Raw genomic sequence first — 14,577 nt, 5'->3', positions numbered from 1 at the left:
GAGGTCTGACTGTATTTGGTTTAAAAAAATTTATAACACCATATCATGACAAAAAGAACAACTTGTAGTTGCCTCATTTAATCATGAAATCCCAAAAAAATGAACAGGCTGTGAAACTTAAACCAGTTGGGATCTACCTTAAATATTTTATTTTTTTATAAATACATACATATAAAAAGTAGTAACAATGCCAAATCTCATTAATATCTGAGACTGTTTTTGTTTAACAGGTTTTTTTGCTTTTTTTTAATTGATTTTGCACCAACAACTAAAATTTGATAAATAAAAAATTACAGAAAAAAATAAATTAATAAGAAGAGCAGATAAAAAGTAGCATAGGACAAAAAAACTTCCACCATAAAACATAATTGAAATGTTTGCAGGATGCAAAAGGATTGAAATTTCAAACAAAGCATGCAATTTTTAGAGAAGCATGCGTTTCACGTTGGCATTACTCCCAAACTTATGTTCATGGCAAAAATTGCGGTAAATAAATATTCAGGAGGGAAAATAGAAATAAGAAAACAGGAACAAAAAAGTAAAAAAGTTGAATTATTTCAGATTTTCAAGAAAAATAAGAGAACTGAGAAGCCTAAAAGAGGAAAAAAGGAAAGGTTTTAAAAAACCTGCAGAAAAAGCCGGAATTTTGGCGAAAACTGGAAAAATATCATCCCTGAGATCAGCATATTTTTGACTCGGAAATTCATTTTCTTTTTTATTTCTCTTCTATTTCTTACACAATTTTAAATATTTCGTTTATTCTATACATCACATTAGTATTTATTTATACATGATAAATCTGCCAATATAGTGTTTAAGAGTTGCAAATTGCAAAGCAAGACTGTTCTAAGCAAAACATATCTTAGATCATTTTTGAAACAATAGAATCTAAAAGAAAAGGCGAAAAAAGACAAGAATGTAGGTTCCATATAACTTTTTAACAGTTGCTTGAGATACAAAAGTTCTTTATTCATTTATTAATTTCTTTTTTTCATATTTTCTGACAATATTTTATAAGTAACACAATTCAAATTCAAATTAACACATAAAAATTAAGCATTTATATCACATTATTACTATTTAAAAAACTATTACATACACAAGTAGAAGATGATAGCTTACCAAACACTGATTGCAATCTCTACCAATTACATTCCTTTTACAAACACATTCTCCCGTGTATACATTACACCCATAACTACCGATTGTTCCCAGAGCATTGCATGAGCATGCTGAAAAAAAGAAAGCGAAAGCATGTCACAAAAACTAAAAGTACAAGAATAAATGTAAAGTAAAATAACATTTTGCAATATGATCAGAAATTATTCAAGTCAACTTTTGAAGTGCACTATTAATGTGGATAGATTTATGTAAATTATAGAAATGAAACATAAAAGAATTATAATTATAATAGAAAACATATCAACAAATAAACTAAGGAATTTTAAAAAAGTAAATGGAAAGTAAACAATACCAACTACAGCTACTGACCATAGTCAGTGTTATCAAGAGTGAAATTGCACTGAAATTCAGCTATTTGCACAGAGGTCAATGAATTTTAGCAATTTAGTTTTAATTTGACCAACAAACCAATATATGAGGTCTGTTAGAAAAGTATACAAACTGCTCTTTTTTGTCAAATCCAGATGGATATGAATACAAATCAAGTTTATTTGCACGAGTTGCTTTAGGTACATTTGGGAATGTTTTCCCATCTGTCTGTAATGTCAGTTGCTGGCAAACAGTGCTTGACTGAGGTAGTGCTTTCATAGTATTATTTAATTTCGAGAAAAATAATGGAAACACTGAAACAGCACTACTTCATCAAATTTTGCTAGAAACTGGTTGACAGCCCAGTGGAAAACATTTGGAACATGCAGATGACTTTCACTAATGAGTTTCCAGCACATCTTTCACACTTGATTCAAACTCGTTCGTTGAAATACCAGACTCATGTGGTTCAACAGGCTCGGTACTCTCCTAAAATCTGTCCCCCTACAACTTCTGGCTGTTCCCCAAATTCAAAAGGTGATTGAAAGGAAAGAGATTTCAAGCAAGAGAGGATATTATGCCTGCAATGACAGTCAAATTAAACACTTTTAAAACAGGCAGGGCTGCCAACTTTTTAAGACAGTAATGCAAAGTAAAATGTTTTAAGAAATGTGAAAATTTACGATTTATGTGTAGTTTTTAAACATTGTCCAATTATATCCCCCCCCTAACCCTCTACCACCATAAGGGGAGGGGGGCTGGAATTACAATTTTCATAATTTCATAAGTTAAAAACAGAATGCCTCAATTATGTAATTTAAAGAAAATAAAACTAAAACATTATGTGTTGAAAATTTAAATTATACTGTTGAAAATTATACTATTCTGTAGTCTGCGACAATCATTTTTAAATAAAAATCTAGCTCAAATCCAAGCAAGGAACTAAAAAGCCACAAAAAAAAAAAAAAAAAAAAATATAAACAGTGCACGATAAATATATTTTTTTAAAAGTCTCAATTGGTAGGATAAGAAAATAAGCTAATCTAAGGTAGCACACATTAAATGACTCCCAACTGCCAAAATATTAAAGTAAAAGTATGCAAAAGGGTTGAAATTGCAGGTAGTGGAAACAAATTTGCATTAAATGTATATTGAATGTTGGCCTGCGCATGTTTTGAAACAGTAAATAATTTCATCAATTATTAAAATATAAAGTAAAATAAGCTTATCTTCAATAGTATGCATTCAAACAGCTTTCAAAAGTCCAAAATATTGAAAAATTCACAAGCTGCAAAAGGATTGAAATCATAAACTCAGAGACAATTTCCCTCAGTTCACATGTTCAAAGTTGCCATCTTGACATAAAAGTAATTCAATAATTATTACAGTAAAAAGTAAGCTTATATTTCGGTAACATGCTATATAGATTAACTTTTAATAATCCTAAGTATTAAAATATGCATAAGATGCAAAACGATTGAAACTTCAAACATGTGTTCAATGTTGCTCCATTTAAGAAAAAAAATTATACATATATTATGAAAATAAGTTATAAAATAATCTAATCATTGGTAACATATGTCGAAATAGCTACCTACAACCCGAAATATAATGTTTACAAGATGCAAAAGGAATGAAACCTGAAAGACAGGAAGCAATTTCCTACAACATATGAGTTCAATGTCCTAAAGTGCATAATTTAGGATTGTTGCTTAAATAGAACATTTATTTGAAACGGATCGATGAGAAATAGTAAAAGGATTTGCACATCAGTTTTTTTTTTAGGAAAAAAAAAATTTCGAAATTTTTGATAGTGCATAGTAAGCTGAGTAAATGCGAAATTACTAAACCCAATGTGTCGTAGTTGGCGGCTCTGAACAGGTAATCTTAGGAATAATAGACTCATATGACATATATTTCAAATTTTTAATTTATGTCTTTATGCTTTATTTTGTTTGGTGAGGGTATGCTGTGAGCAGATTTGTACGATTGAAACTTATTTTTTATGCCTTAAACACTTTTTGGATAAGTTATAATAGTTGAATTGAAGTGTTCTTCCAATAAACAGGAAGTCATTCTGAGTTTCTAAGAAAAATGGCCATTGAAACCATCCTACATATTCCTCACGATGTAATCATGATAGAAACTAATGGAATTAAGAATGACTCTGGAACTACTGGAAGCAGGTTGCAGATCAAGCTCTCAGGTAAATTACATAACGATGGAGTTCAAAAATGTTGAATTTTTATCTATATTTTCATCAGAACTTATTGCTTCGTTTATAAAAACAAAAGCACAAATCAATTTTATCAAGTAGAGTTAGATAAGTAGTATTGAGGGTAAAATGGCAAGAAAATTAAAGACAGATGAGCAATTGAAGGTACTTATGTACATTATTCAAATTTTGCATTTTTATGAGATAGGTCTGCAAGTGTAATTTTTCACATTTGAACAAAAATAAAACATGTTGGCTGTTCTCATTCCATCTTGATGTTTGAACAAGAAACATGCAAATGAATTATACTTACATTCACATCCGTCTGGATTGTCAGCATGGAAATTCCAAAATCCATTTTTACACTTATCACAACGTCGTCCATCAACATTCTTTTTGCAATGACATCTCCCAGCAATTAATCCTGCCGCAGTGTCAGTATGTGAATCACAAGCACCTTCATCAAATGAGCCACTTGGGTCACAGTCACAAGCTGTAGAATGGGAAAATACTAATGTTAAAACATAATTGGGTTATTCTTCAAAAAGTAACTTTTCTGTCACACATCTTTTACATTAAAAATCTGAAGGAACAATTCATTTAACAATGTTTTTTAATTTCATCAAAAATACATCTATTTAAATCTTCTGACAATTTTTTAATAATAATTTTTATTTTGATATATTTTTGGTTCACAGCATGTGAATTCTCACCTCTGTTGCACGTCACACATGACAGTTTATATTGCTTAATAACTAGTTTAATTAAGAGTATATATTTATTTATTATTCCTTTTGTAAGTGTCTTAAATACTAAATGTTTAAGTATATTTAAATTTTAAAATTGTGTTTCAGTTCTAGTAGGATAAGGAATTACGTCACACAAAAAATTCTCATCCTCCATTACCAAAACACAAAATGACATTCCCTATCTGTTAATTTAACAAATGGCAGTAATAACATCACATTTTATTTCCCATGATACAAGGGAGCCCCCTTGTTTATTTTCAGCCATAAAGAAGTTGCAAAGTTTTTGTTGAAAAACAAGAAAAAAAGATTTTGTTTTAAAAACCAAGTGTGCTTATTGAGAATTCTTATCTCCGTGAACTTGAATTTCAGGGATATAAATTAATGTAAAAAAAGAAATGCACATGAGAAGAGCATATACTTAGCATATGCAGATTATAGCAACAAAGAAAGAATTTCTTCAACTGAAAAATGTATTTGTTAGGTATATATTAATGGAAAATTCCTCACCTTTGTGACAGTTCTTATCAATGTCAGTATTTCTGAAGTGTGAATAAATGATGGAGAGTAAATACATCAATTTTAGACAGTCTACCAAAATTATAAATTACCAGTATATTTCCAAATTTACTAATTTCAAAATATATTAATACTATACTATTTTTAACACAAATTTGAACTAAATGGATAACTAAAATGTAAGCTGTACTTTAATTAAGAGAACTTAACATTTGATTCACATTAATCATTAAAATAGCTCATTGTTTGCACAATTAACAAAATTACTTCTTTCATACTGAATTGGCCTCTATTTTCAAATTCTAAAAGTTTTTTTTTCCCCTAATGAACAAGGTATTTTTGAATTTTTTTTTAAATTTATGAGTAACATTATAGGAATTTAACTGAGCCCTTGTTTATGGTTACTTCTAGTAGTTTCAGGTAAGATTGAAAAACAGAAGAAAGCTAATAAGAAAAGTTGTCTCATAACACTTGCAAATATCTGAGATTTTAAAACCTTTCTTGCAGTATAAATGATATACAAAGTGAAAAAAAAATAGTGACTAAGGAATAGCAATACAAGTATAGAATAAGTGACTAGAGAAAACTTTCCACATTTCAATAGTCAGTTTCCTTTCTATTTTTCATGTTTCATTCTACTTTAAAAAATTTTTTTGAACAACATGTTTTATAAAAGCATGTTTCAGCATGAACCACATTACTTAATCATTGAATATCTCTTCTTTCTCATATAACTGTAAGCTTTTGCTTTCATAATTAAAAAAAAAAAAAACCTATGTGACAAGTCATTACTGCAACTTCAGAAAGAAAAAAAATTGAGAGATTTTGCAAGCAACATGAAATATAATATCCATGATAAAATTTCACATGCGTTCAGGCCCGAAGAGAGGCTATGTAAGCCTAGGGGGAGCTCTCGTGGGGAGGGGGGGGGTGACACTGATGCAAAAAAAGAAATTAATACAAAACGGAAAGAAAAAAGGGGGGAATGGGGAATCTCCGAATAAGAGAAAATGTGAAGAATAGGTAAAATTTACTCTTTTGGTATTTATTGTTGTGGCACTTAAAATAGAGTTAATTGTTTTCTAGTAAGAAGTTTTGATTTTTTTCTCCACCTCCCTCTTTTTTCTTTTTCCCCTTTTCTTTTCTTCTTTTTTTGGGAGGCGGGAGGGGCACGGCGACATAACTGACAAAGGGCCTGCCTTGGCTCTCTGCAGCCCTGCATGCATTAGGGAAGTAAACATTTCACACATATTTTTTTACTGTGGATAAGCAACAGTATTCTTCACAGGACTTGAATATCAACACTAAATACAGGGGAGAGTTTGGATACTTGAGCACAGGAGAGTTCCTCTTTTAAAATCTCGACACTGTTGCAATGCAATTTTAATACTGGCAACACCACTAAGTTGCCATGGTAGGTTTACATGCCCAAGTGTCACACAGTCCTGTTTTGCACATGCTTTTGAGGTTATGTGTCATTGTCAGTTTTCAGCAGAGGTTTTTTTTTTTTTTTTTTTTTGGTTTGTAGAGTAAAAATGTGACCAGCTGTTTTGAAGAAGCTAAGAAGTACCAATTTGCAGCTTTTATTACTGAAATTTTGAAAAGCATCAGAAAATTATACTTAGTGATTCCTGATGCGGAGTCAAGTGTCTTTTAGTATGATTTTATGTATAAGTATGTGCTACATATCCTGCTTATTGTTTAACAGCAATTTAAAACTAAATATTATTAAATCTAGTAAACTGTTAGAAAGTGCATGCAATTCAATTCCATTCTTCCAGACCCCGAAGTGGTTTTTTGAGGAGAAAAAGTAGGAAATAAGGAATCAAAAATTAAAAAAGTAGGAAAAGTAGGAAAAAAATCACTTAAAAAAGTAGGAAAAAATTGGAAGAGATAGGACTACACACACGTCAAGACGACTGACAATCATTAGTATGAAAAATAAACTGGTGGAAACAAAGATATTAATTACAAAAATATGAAAATAAAATACAAACAAACAAAACAGTAATAAAATTTTTAAGTGAAAAAAAACGAATAATAATAATAATAAAAAAAACTCCTATTTTGGTGCAATAAAACCATTTCTGTTAAAGATTTGTTTTGTCAAAGACGAAAACATTCGAGAGCATCTATTTATCATTTGAAAATACTCTAACACTTTCAGCTCATGTTGTCATAAACTATAATACAAAAGCAAAGCAAATATTAAAAATTAGTTTTAGTTGAAAATAATCAGCAGCTGACATGCATTCTTGCATAAACAGAGACAGATGTTTAAATTTGAAAAAAAAGGAAAAAGACTGAAAATGCAGAACTAAAATTAATTTGTTCTTAAATATGGGACATAAAATTTATAATAAAATAATTAAACTAAATAAATAACGAAATAAGTAAACTAAAGGGTTTGTACAGTCGAATCCCGACTTACGCGAGGAATGTGTTCCAAGACCTCTCGCGTAAGGAGAAATTTCGCGTTGTATAAATTGCGCAAGTGTAAAATTTTTTGTAACATACCTAGTTTTTTTGGACACTTGTTAACACCACCTTAAACTGTTTTAAACCATACCTTAACTACACATTATCGTTTCTTACATAAAGAACTGAATTTTTATTTGTACTTTAAAAAAAGCTGTTTTAATCAACATAAAATACTGTCAAGGTGCACGAAATCAGTGATCAACGTGACATAAAATAAACCAGTACGGTACGCACTGTATATATTGTAATAATAAAATGATGTACTATAATAATACTGTGCAGTAGATCCAGTAATGATACTTGTAACTTTAAAAAATGAAGATGTTGATGATTTATACTCCATAATAAAATCATTATTCTAATACATTTTTAAATTCAGTTGATTCGCTAGCTCTTTTATAACGCTTCCACGCCTCCTCTTGGTTTCTTTCATCCTCAATACAAGAGGAGCTTCCATTTTCATAATTTTTGCATTTCGCTTAGACACTGCTAGGCGAACCAGGGGGTGTGCACAGAAATTTTGGGGCCCGTCTCAAATGACTTTTACAGCCCCCCTTCATATTGTTTGCTTACCTTTGCATCTCTACACATATTTCCGCTCATTTTAAAAATCTCGGACCAACTTTAGGCTCGGACCCAGGCCAACAGGTGTCCTCCAACCCTGTGCACGCCCATGTGACGAACTTTCACGGATTTTCTTTTTTTGACTTTTAATTGTACCTATGGGAGATTTCCTCGCACCTAATTGTCGTGCTACCTTCGCTCCACTTCCTACTTGTTCAAACACATCGAGAAACTTAAGCATTTCTTTAATTGTAAGAAACATTCTCTTTCTCTTTTCATAAACTTTAGATGGAACTGTGCTCTTAGATGCCATTATATTTCATCAACTTTCGCATTTAGAATTAAAAAAAAATATGGTAAATGAGGAGTAGTAAGTTGTACACACAAACACAGCTATGTTCAGACTAGTACGGTGTGGGAACTTCTGCTGTCAGTGATGCTAAAGGGATGAAGGTCCATTAATATTCTAGTAGCCAATAACAAAGCTGAAACTTTCACACCGTGATTCCCTTCTGAAAATTTTCGTGCTGTGGGGGAGGAATTACCGTTAGGTCAAATATTATTTACTGGTGAAATAATCGCGTTATAGCCATTTCGCGTAAGTCGAATCGCGTTGTAGCGATACTATGTTCTGTATTTTTAGCATTCAACATACATTTTTGTTTAAGGCACGTCATTTATGGGGGTCAGTGGGGTCAATTTCTCCCCTCCCTGGCTTTGGAAAATTAATACTTAACTATACAAGTTTGTGCACTTTTTGTTGTTTTCAGATAAAATTTGCATTTAGTATACATCCTTCGCTAGCCACCTCCGGGGGCGGGGGGGGGGGGGGAATCAATGTGACGGCCAGTTTTAATTTTAACTAGCTGCGTTGCCCGGCTTTGCCCGGTTAACCTTGAAAATAAAAATTGTGTCAAGTGATGTATATTTAACAATCAGGGGTAAAAAAAAAAATAATAATGATTTCCCGCCCAAACAAAGACGACAGATATTAAAATACTTTTAAGAAATTAAATCCAGAAAGATGGATTTAAAATGCGTAACCATGAAAACACAAAATAAGTTTAAGGAATTAAAACGCGAATGAAAATGGTTCGCAATTTGAATGGAATCGAGATTTCTTAAAACTTGATTTAAAAAGGCTTGTAATCTTTTTCCTTTCGAGATAAAAGCTTATTTTTTCGACCATAGGTCGAGTTAGATCTGGAGTAAAAAAAGGTCGCTTTTTAAAATGGCGTCAAAAAGAAAGCTGTGGGACGATTCCTTCACTTTTTATTGATTTATTTAATGAAGAAAGTAGTGCCTAAATTTCAGCTAAGCCTAAAAAAATTCGAGCTAAAAATGCAAATAACTCCCGCCATAATAAAATTAGAGCATTGAACCAAATTGCGTAGAACGCGGAACATTCTACCATTTCTTACGATATGTAATATTAATATGTGCAAGTAATTTTTCACCCCCATATTCGGGAATTTATGTGAAAATTGGACCTATATTGGAATAAAATAAGAACTATTCATCGAATTGTTTTCGAACTGGTCTGCAAACCTTCTCCGGACTTAAAGGAACAAACTGTGAAAATTTCAGCAAAATCGGCTGGGTAGTTCTCGAGTTTTGCGAGTTCAAACACACAGACGCTTTTTGTCGACTTTATTTTATACTATGTAGAGATCAAGCAATAACAAGGAATATTGTTTTAATGGTTTGGTGATTTTTACCTCACTTTTGTTCAAAAATTTTTGTCACCAAAAAAAAAAAAAAAAAAAAGGAAACATCCATGCATGGTAACCATAACATTTTTATCAAAGACAAAGATCAGTTTCTAATGTTTCTCTGTGCATAAAAGGGAAGGAATGTAGTTTCTCTCAATTCTCACCATACAACAAAAATATTCATTCAGAAATTGTTCACGAAATTGAGAGTGGGGGAGGGGGAGCACCTGGCATCAAATGCCTGCATATATCTCTTTCTTCCCCCTCCCTTTGATCAGAAGCACTAAGTACAATAACTTACAGTAGATGCGCCGCATCGGTATAATTGCTGCACCCCGAAAAGAGTATGAGTCTTTGAAAAAAATTTTTAATGTTCAGAAATGCCGCATTGCCTTAAACACAGCACATAAGAATGATGAGCAACTCCTCGATATTGATGATATATCAGAGTAGAAAATACCCATTAAAAAGAAAAAAAAATACATATTCGCTTGTGGCTCTATCCCTCAACTTTTAAAAATGTGAAGAAATAAAAACGGAATCTCTTATTTAAATTGATTTCCGATTTTTCTCCAAAAATTGGGAATGTTTTGCCCATCCAGGTTTTGCCGTTTTTTTTTTGCAAATACACTCTTTGCAAGGAAAGAAAATGAAATTTAATAAATTTTATAATCATGTTTACAATTTAGAATGAACAATAATCACATTTATATACGAAAAAAGTTAGTTTCCGTGATTAGTTTTGAAGTGGTCCGTTTTTGCGAATTTCTGTTGTCTGTTGATTTTAATTTGCACTAACATTAATAAAATATGTACAGTGTACAAGTTTTTCATTTTTTGCTTCCTTATGTTCCTTTTTTGCCTTTCTGTTTAAATATAGAGCTCCATTTCACTTGCAATCATACAAACAATTTGCGAATTAGGAAATTCGGCTTTTCCCGAACTTTTTGAACAGTCGGCCGTTTGCTTTAATTAAAGCTTGTAATTGACGGATAAATAATATATAATTGCATCAGAATGTGCCAGTATCTTTTTTTTTTAGTTTCGTTAAAACAGTAGGCTGAAGTCGGGGCAATAAAAAGAAAAGTCGATCGTAAACGCCGCAACGGCAAAAAAGTTACTTACGAAAAATTAACTTTTAAACACGCAAACGCCGCAGCGTTCTTGTTCTTTCCAGAAATTAATGTAGTCAGTCAATGAAAAGCTCAGGATCTGCTTGCTTCTTTTGCTTTTCAAAATTGAAACATGCAGAAAATTATCGGTGTGGCATTGTAAAAATAAGAATCAATGCACAATTAAAAGTTCTATACTATAGAAAGAAAAAGTAGGAAAAAAAAAGGAAAAAGTAGGAAAATAAGGAGAGAGATCTGAAAAGTAGGAAAAAGTAGGAAAAATAGGAACTCTTCGGGGTCTGTTCTTCATTTGGAAGTGCTAAAGAAGAAAATTAATTTTTGCAACCTTTTGGTAATTTGCTTGCACAAGAGGGTGAAAATCAAAAATTTTAAAATTAGTATAAAGTCATCTTAGTTTATGGCATGGGCGAGGTTGTTAAGTGCTCAAATAGAGAACATTCTAAATTATTTTAAGAATGAGAAAAGATTGCACATTTTAATACATAAGTGCTGGAAAGTGAAATATAATTCGCAGCATGGGAAAAAATTGAGTAGACTCGAGAAATGTATTCAGATCAATCAAAATACATAAAATTGATTCATAACAGTAACAAACTCGTCATTTAATTTAGCACATTTATCATTTCAAGCACAATATACCTTTAGAAAACAAAGAAACTGAATTAAAGAGGAAAAAAAAACAAGATTATAATTGAGGATAGATGGGGTTCATATTTGTTAAATAAATGATACCATATGCCCCTTTCCCTGACATGCAAGGAGGCAGGAATAGTTGTGGTAAAAACATTTCAGTGATGTTCATCAAAGCAATAATTCTAGTGAACCCACCAGGGTTGGCAAACACCCGGGTTTTTTTAAAAAAGCCCATGGACCCAGGGTTTTTTGGGTTTTTTTAAATAAAACCCAAAAAAACCCAACTAAAGTTGGGTTTTTTTAAAAGAAATGTGGGTTTTTTTGTCTTTTTTTAGGGAAAATGTGGGGGTACTTATAGAATATTGTAGTGTAAGTATATGGACAATGTGCAAAAATTGTCTTCGGGTAAAAAAAGCTGGAAAACTAGTTAAAATTCAGCATTTTCTGGAGAAAAATATAAAAGACGAAAAAACCCAAGAATGGTGAAGTTTCAGATTTTTTAATTTTCATTATTACCAACAGTTAAGGTAAAGTTACTTCTCGAGTGATAAAATCTATTGTACGTTTTTAATTACTACATTTTTTTTTTTTTTTTGCATTTTACTTAATTGTATTTTATTTTGTTATGTAAAACTACTGTAGAACCTCAAGTAGTTTAAATCCCTTTTTACTGAATTCCAGATTAATCAAGATATTTCTTTTAACTGTATGTTGCATGTTTTTCTATTTTTGTGTACAGAGTAAGAAATATTAAACTTTTTCGTAAGATAATGAAAATACTGCACCTGTTCTGTTTTCTGTCGACCGTTTGAAAAATCTGTTTATTTCTAAAAAATATACCTTGTGTTTATTCGAGATTTGTGATGTGTTGGTTAGCAGAAAATAATTCACATGAAAGCCTTTTAACTAAATTAGTTTCCTCTGTACAATCTACAAATATTGAGAAAATCAGACTGACAGGACTTGGTCAATATAATTTGAGTTATTTATTGACCAGTTAAAGAAAAAAATTAAATACATTTATTTAAAATCTGAAGTATTTTTTTAATGCCGTTAAGAGTTAAGAAATACTATTCAAGTTCTAAATTCATTTTTTTTGTTCTTTGTCTGTGGTGAAGAACAAATAAAAATGAAGTTTAAATTGTAAAAGTATTTAAATTAAATTAATTTTTTTAAAAACTTCTCAGAAAATTTTAAAAAACCCAAAAGTGGGTTAAATAATGGGTTTTTTTAAATGGGTTTTTTCAAAAAAACCCATTGGGTCCAACCCAATTGGGTCCAATTCGGCCAACCCTGGAACCCACAGCTGTTAAGAAAAGTATAGAAACTTTCTTTGAAAAATGAATATATCTCCCACAGCTTTCAAGGTTGGTTGATGTTCTTGTAGAGACAAATACTCTATCATTTAAGCTAAATAGTGCCAAACTGAAAAGTTATTGAGAAAATTCACTTGAACATATTGATGTTCTCCCAAGCTTTAACCATCAGAAAAACCTTTACCTATCTAAGACTCACATACATTGATAAAAATCAAGTGGCAGACAATATCAAGTCTGATGCAGGTGTAAGCTATGTAATGGATGAAACAGAACTTGAATTCAAATAAACAAATGAGTCTTTGAATTATGAACCAACATAACCTGAAGACAAATAAACATACGAATTTTTGAGTTAACCTTAAATTTCAATAACATAGTTGCAAAAACTGTTTTTTACTATATTTTCTGAGAAGTTGCATAGTATAATTGGCTAAGAAAAATAATGATAAATGAAAATTTCTGCCCTTAGTATAAATTCAGTAAAAACTTTTTTTTTTCTTTATTGTCCTATATTGTTCCAAATATTCCGCATTTTATTTCAAGCTTAAGAATGATGACTTGTGTATGCAGTCAAATTTTCTGTAAGTTTGGAAAAATTTGGGGCAAAACAAGTGCATGCTACAAGTTAATAACATGTGACATAAACTTACAGTTTGCAAAGAAATGTTTATGTCTTTTTAATATACATGATATTTCTTCAAAAATTGACAGAATAATTGTACATATGAAATAAATTATTTTGTGAAATATAGCTTATTTCTAGCTTTTAAAGAAAGATACATGATTTTTTTTTTCAGGATGTAAAATTAATGTACATTGTAATGAGGTAATTTCAAGTTCTTGCTTGAAAAGAAAGAAGAAAATAGAAAACGTATTGTGCATTTTCGCAATCCTTTCAATTACTTTATTCAAAACTTCAGACACTCTGGGTAGCTAAAACATGACAACAATCTATAGAAGACACTTTGCATGTTGAAGAAAATAAAAATAGAAAAAAAAAATAATGTAGCAATATTAAGAAAATAACTATTTAAAAAGTTTTATCTCACACCCTGTAATATTAAACTTTTATACTTAAAATGTCTTTACATCCCCCAATTATAAAAATCATATTTCACCAAATCATTAAAAAACAATTGATAGCTAGAGAGAATAAGACAAAACAGATTGAGAAATAAACTCAAAATAAAAAAAGGGAAATTTGCAACCTTGACAGATATTTGGATCTCTTATATCACGTCCAGGATCTTGGTAAAAAAATTCTTTGCAATTTTCACACTGCCTGCCCATGGTATTATGTTCACAATCATCGCAAACACCTCCACTAACATTGCCAGTTGACAAGAATACAGCTTTATCAAAATGACATCTTGTTGCATGACCATTACAGTTACATCCTGTCAAGAATAATACATGAGTTCAATGAAAAAACTTAAGACATAATATTACGGTTTCTGTCACTTCAAATTAAATATTAATAATATGATTTCATAAAAAAATAAAATCCTTATCACTAATACCTGTAATAAAACACTTAACAATAGTCTACATTAAATTAATTAATTGTCCATGAATGCTTATACTGTATGATACTTAAGAAATTATTACAAATTACAAAATTATGTATCTTCCAAATGCTTTTCAGAAATATAGAAACTAACTTGAATAAAAAGAAAATTAGTTGAAAATGTCTCACATTATAAATGTTATACTGAAATGTAGTTCCTGTTTTCTTTTTTTTTTAAAACTGAATTTCAAAACTTA

General features: G+C 30.7%; 1 protein-coding gene across 1 annotated transcript in view; it reads right to left on the bottom strand.

The window, feature by feature from the left end:
- LOC129231294 (laminin subunit beta-1-like) overlaps nt 1–14,577 on the bottom strand; it is a 103,753-nt gene that overhangs the window by 48,786 nt on the left and 40,390 nt on the right. Inside the window, exons 8-10 of the mRNA XM_054865582.1 lie at nt 14,022–14,210; nt 4,020–4,199; nt 1,123–1,232 (exon numbers count right to left, since the gene is read on the bottom strand). Coding sequence (XP_054721557.1) covers nt 1,123–1,232; nt 4,020–4,199; nt 14,022–14,210 — 479 coding nt within the window. The remainder of the gene's footprint in view (nt 1–1,122; nt 1,233–4,019; nt 4,200–14,021; nt 14,211–14,577) is intronic.

Source organism: Uloborus diversus, chromosome 10, assembly GCF_026930045.1.
Source record: "Uloborus diversus isolate 005 chromosome 10, Udiv.v.3.1, whole genome shotgun sequence".
Classification (NCBI taxonomy): Eukaryota; Metazoa; Arthropoda; class Arachnida; order Araneae; family Uloboridae; genus Uloborus; species Uloborus diversus.
This window is presented reverse-complemented; position numbering and strand designations above follow the sequence as displayed.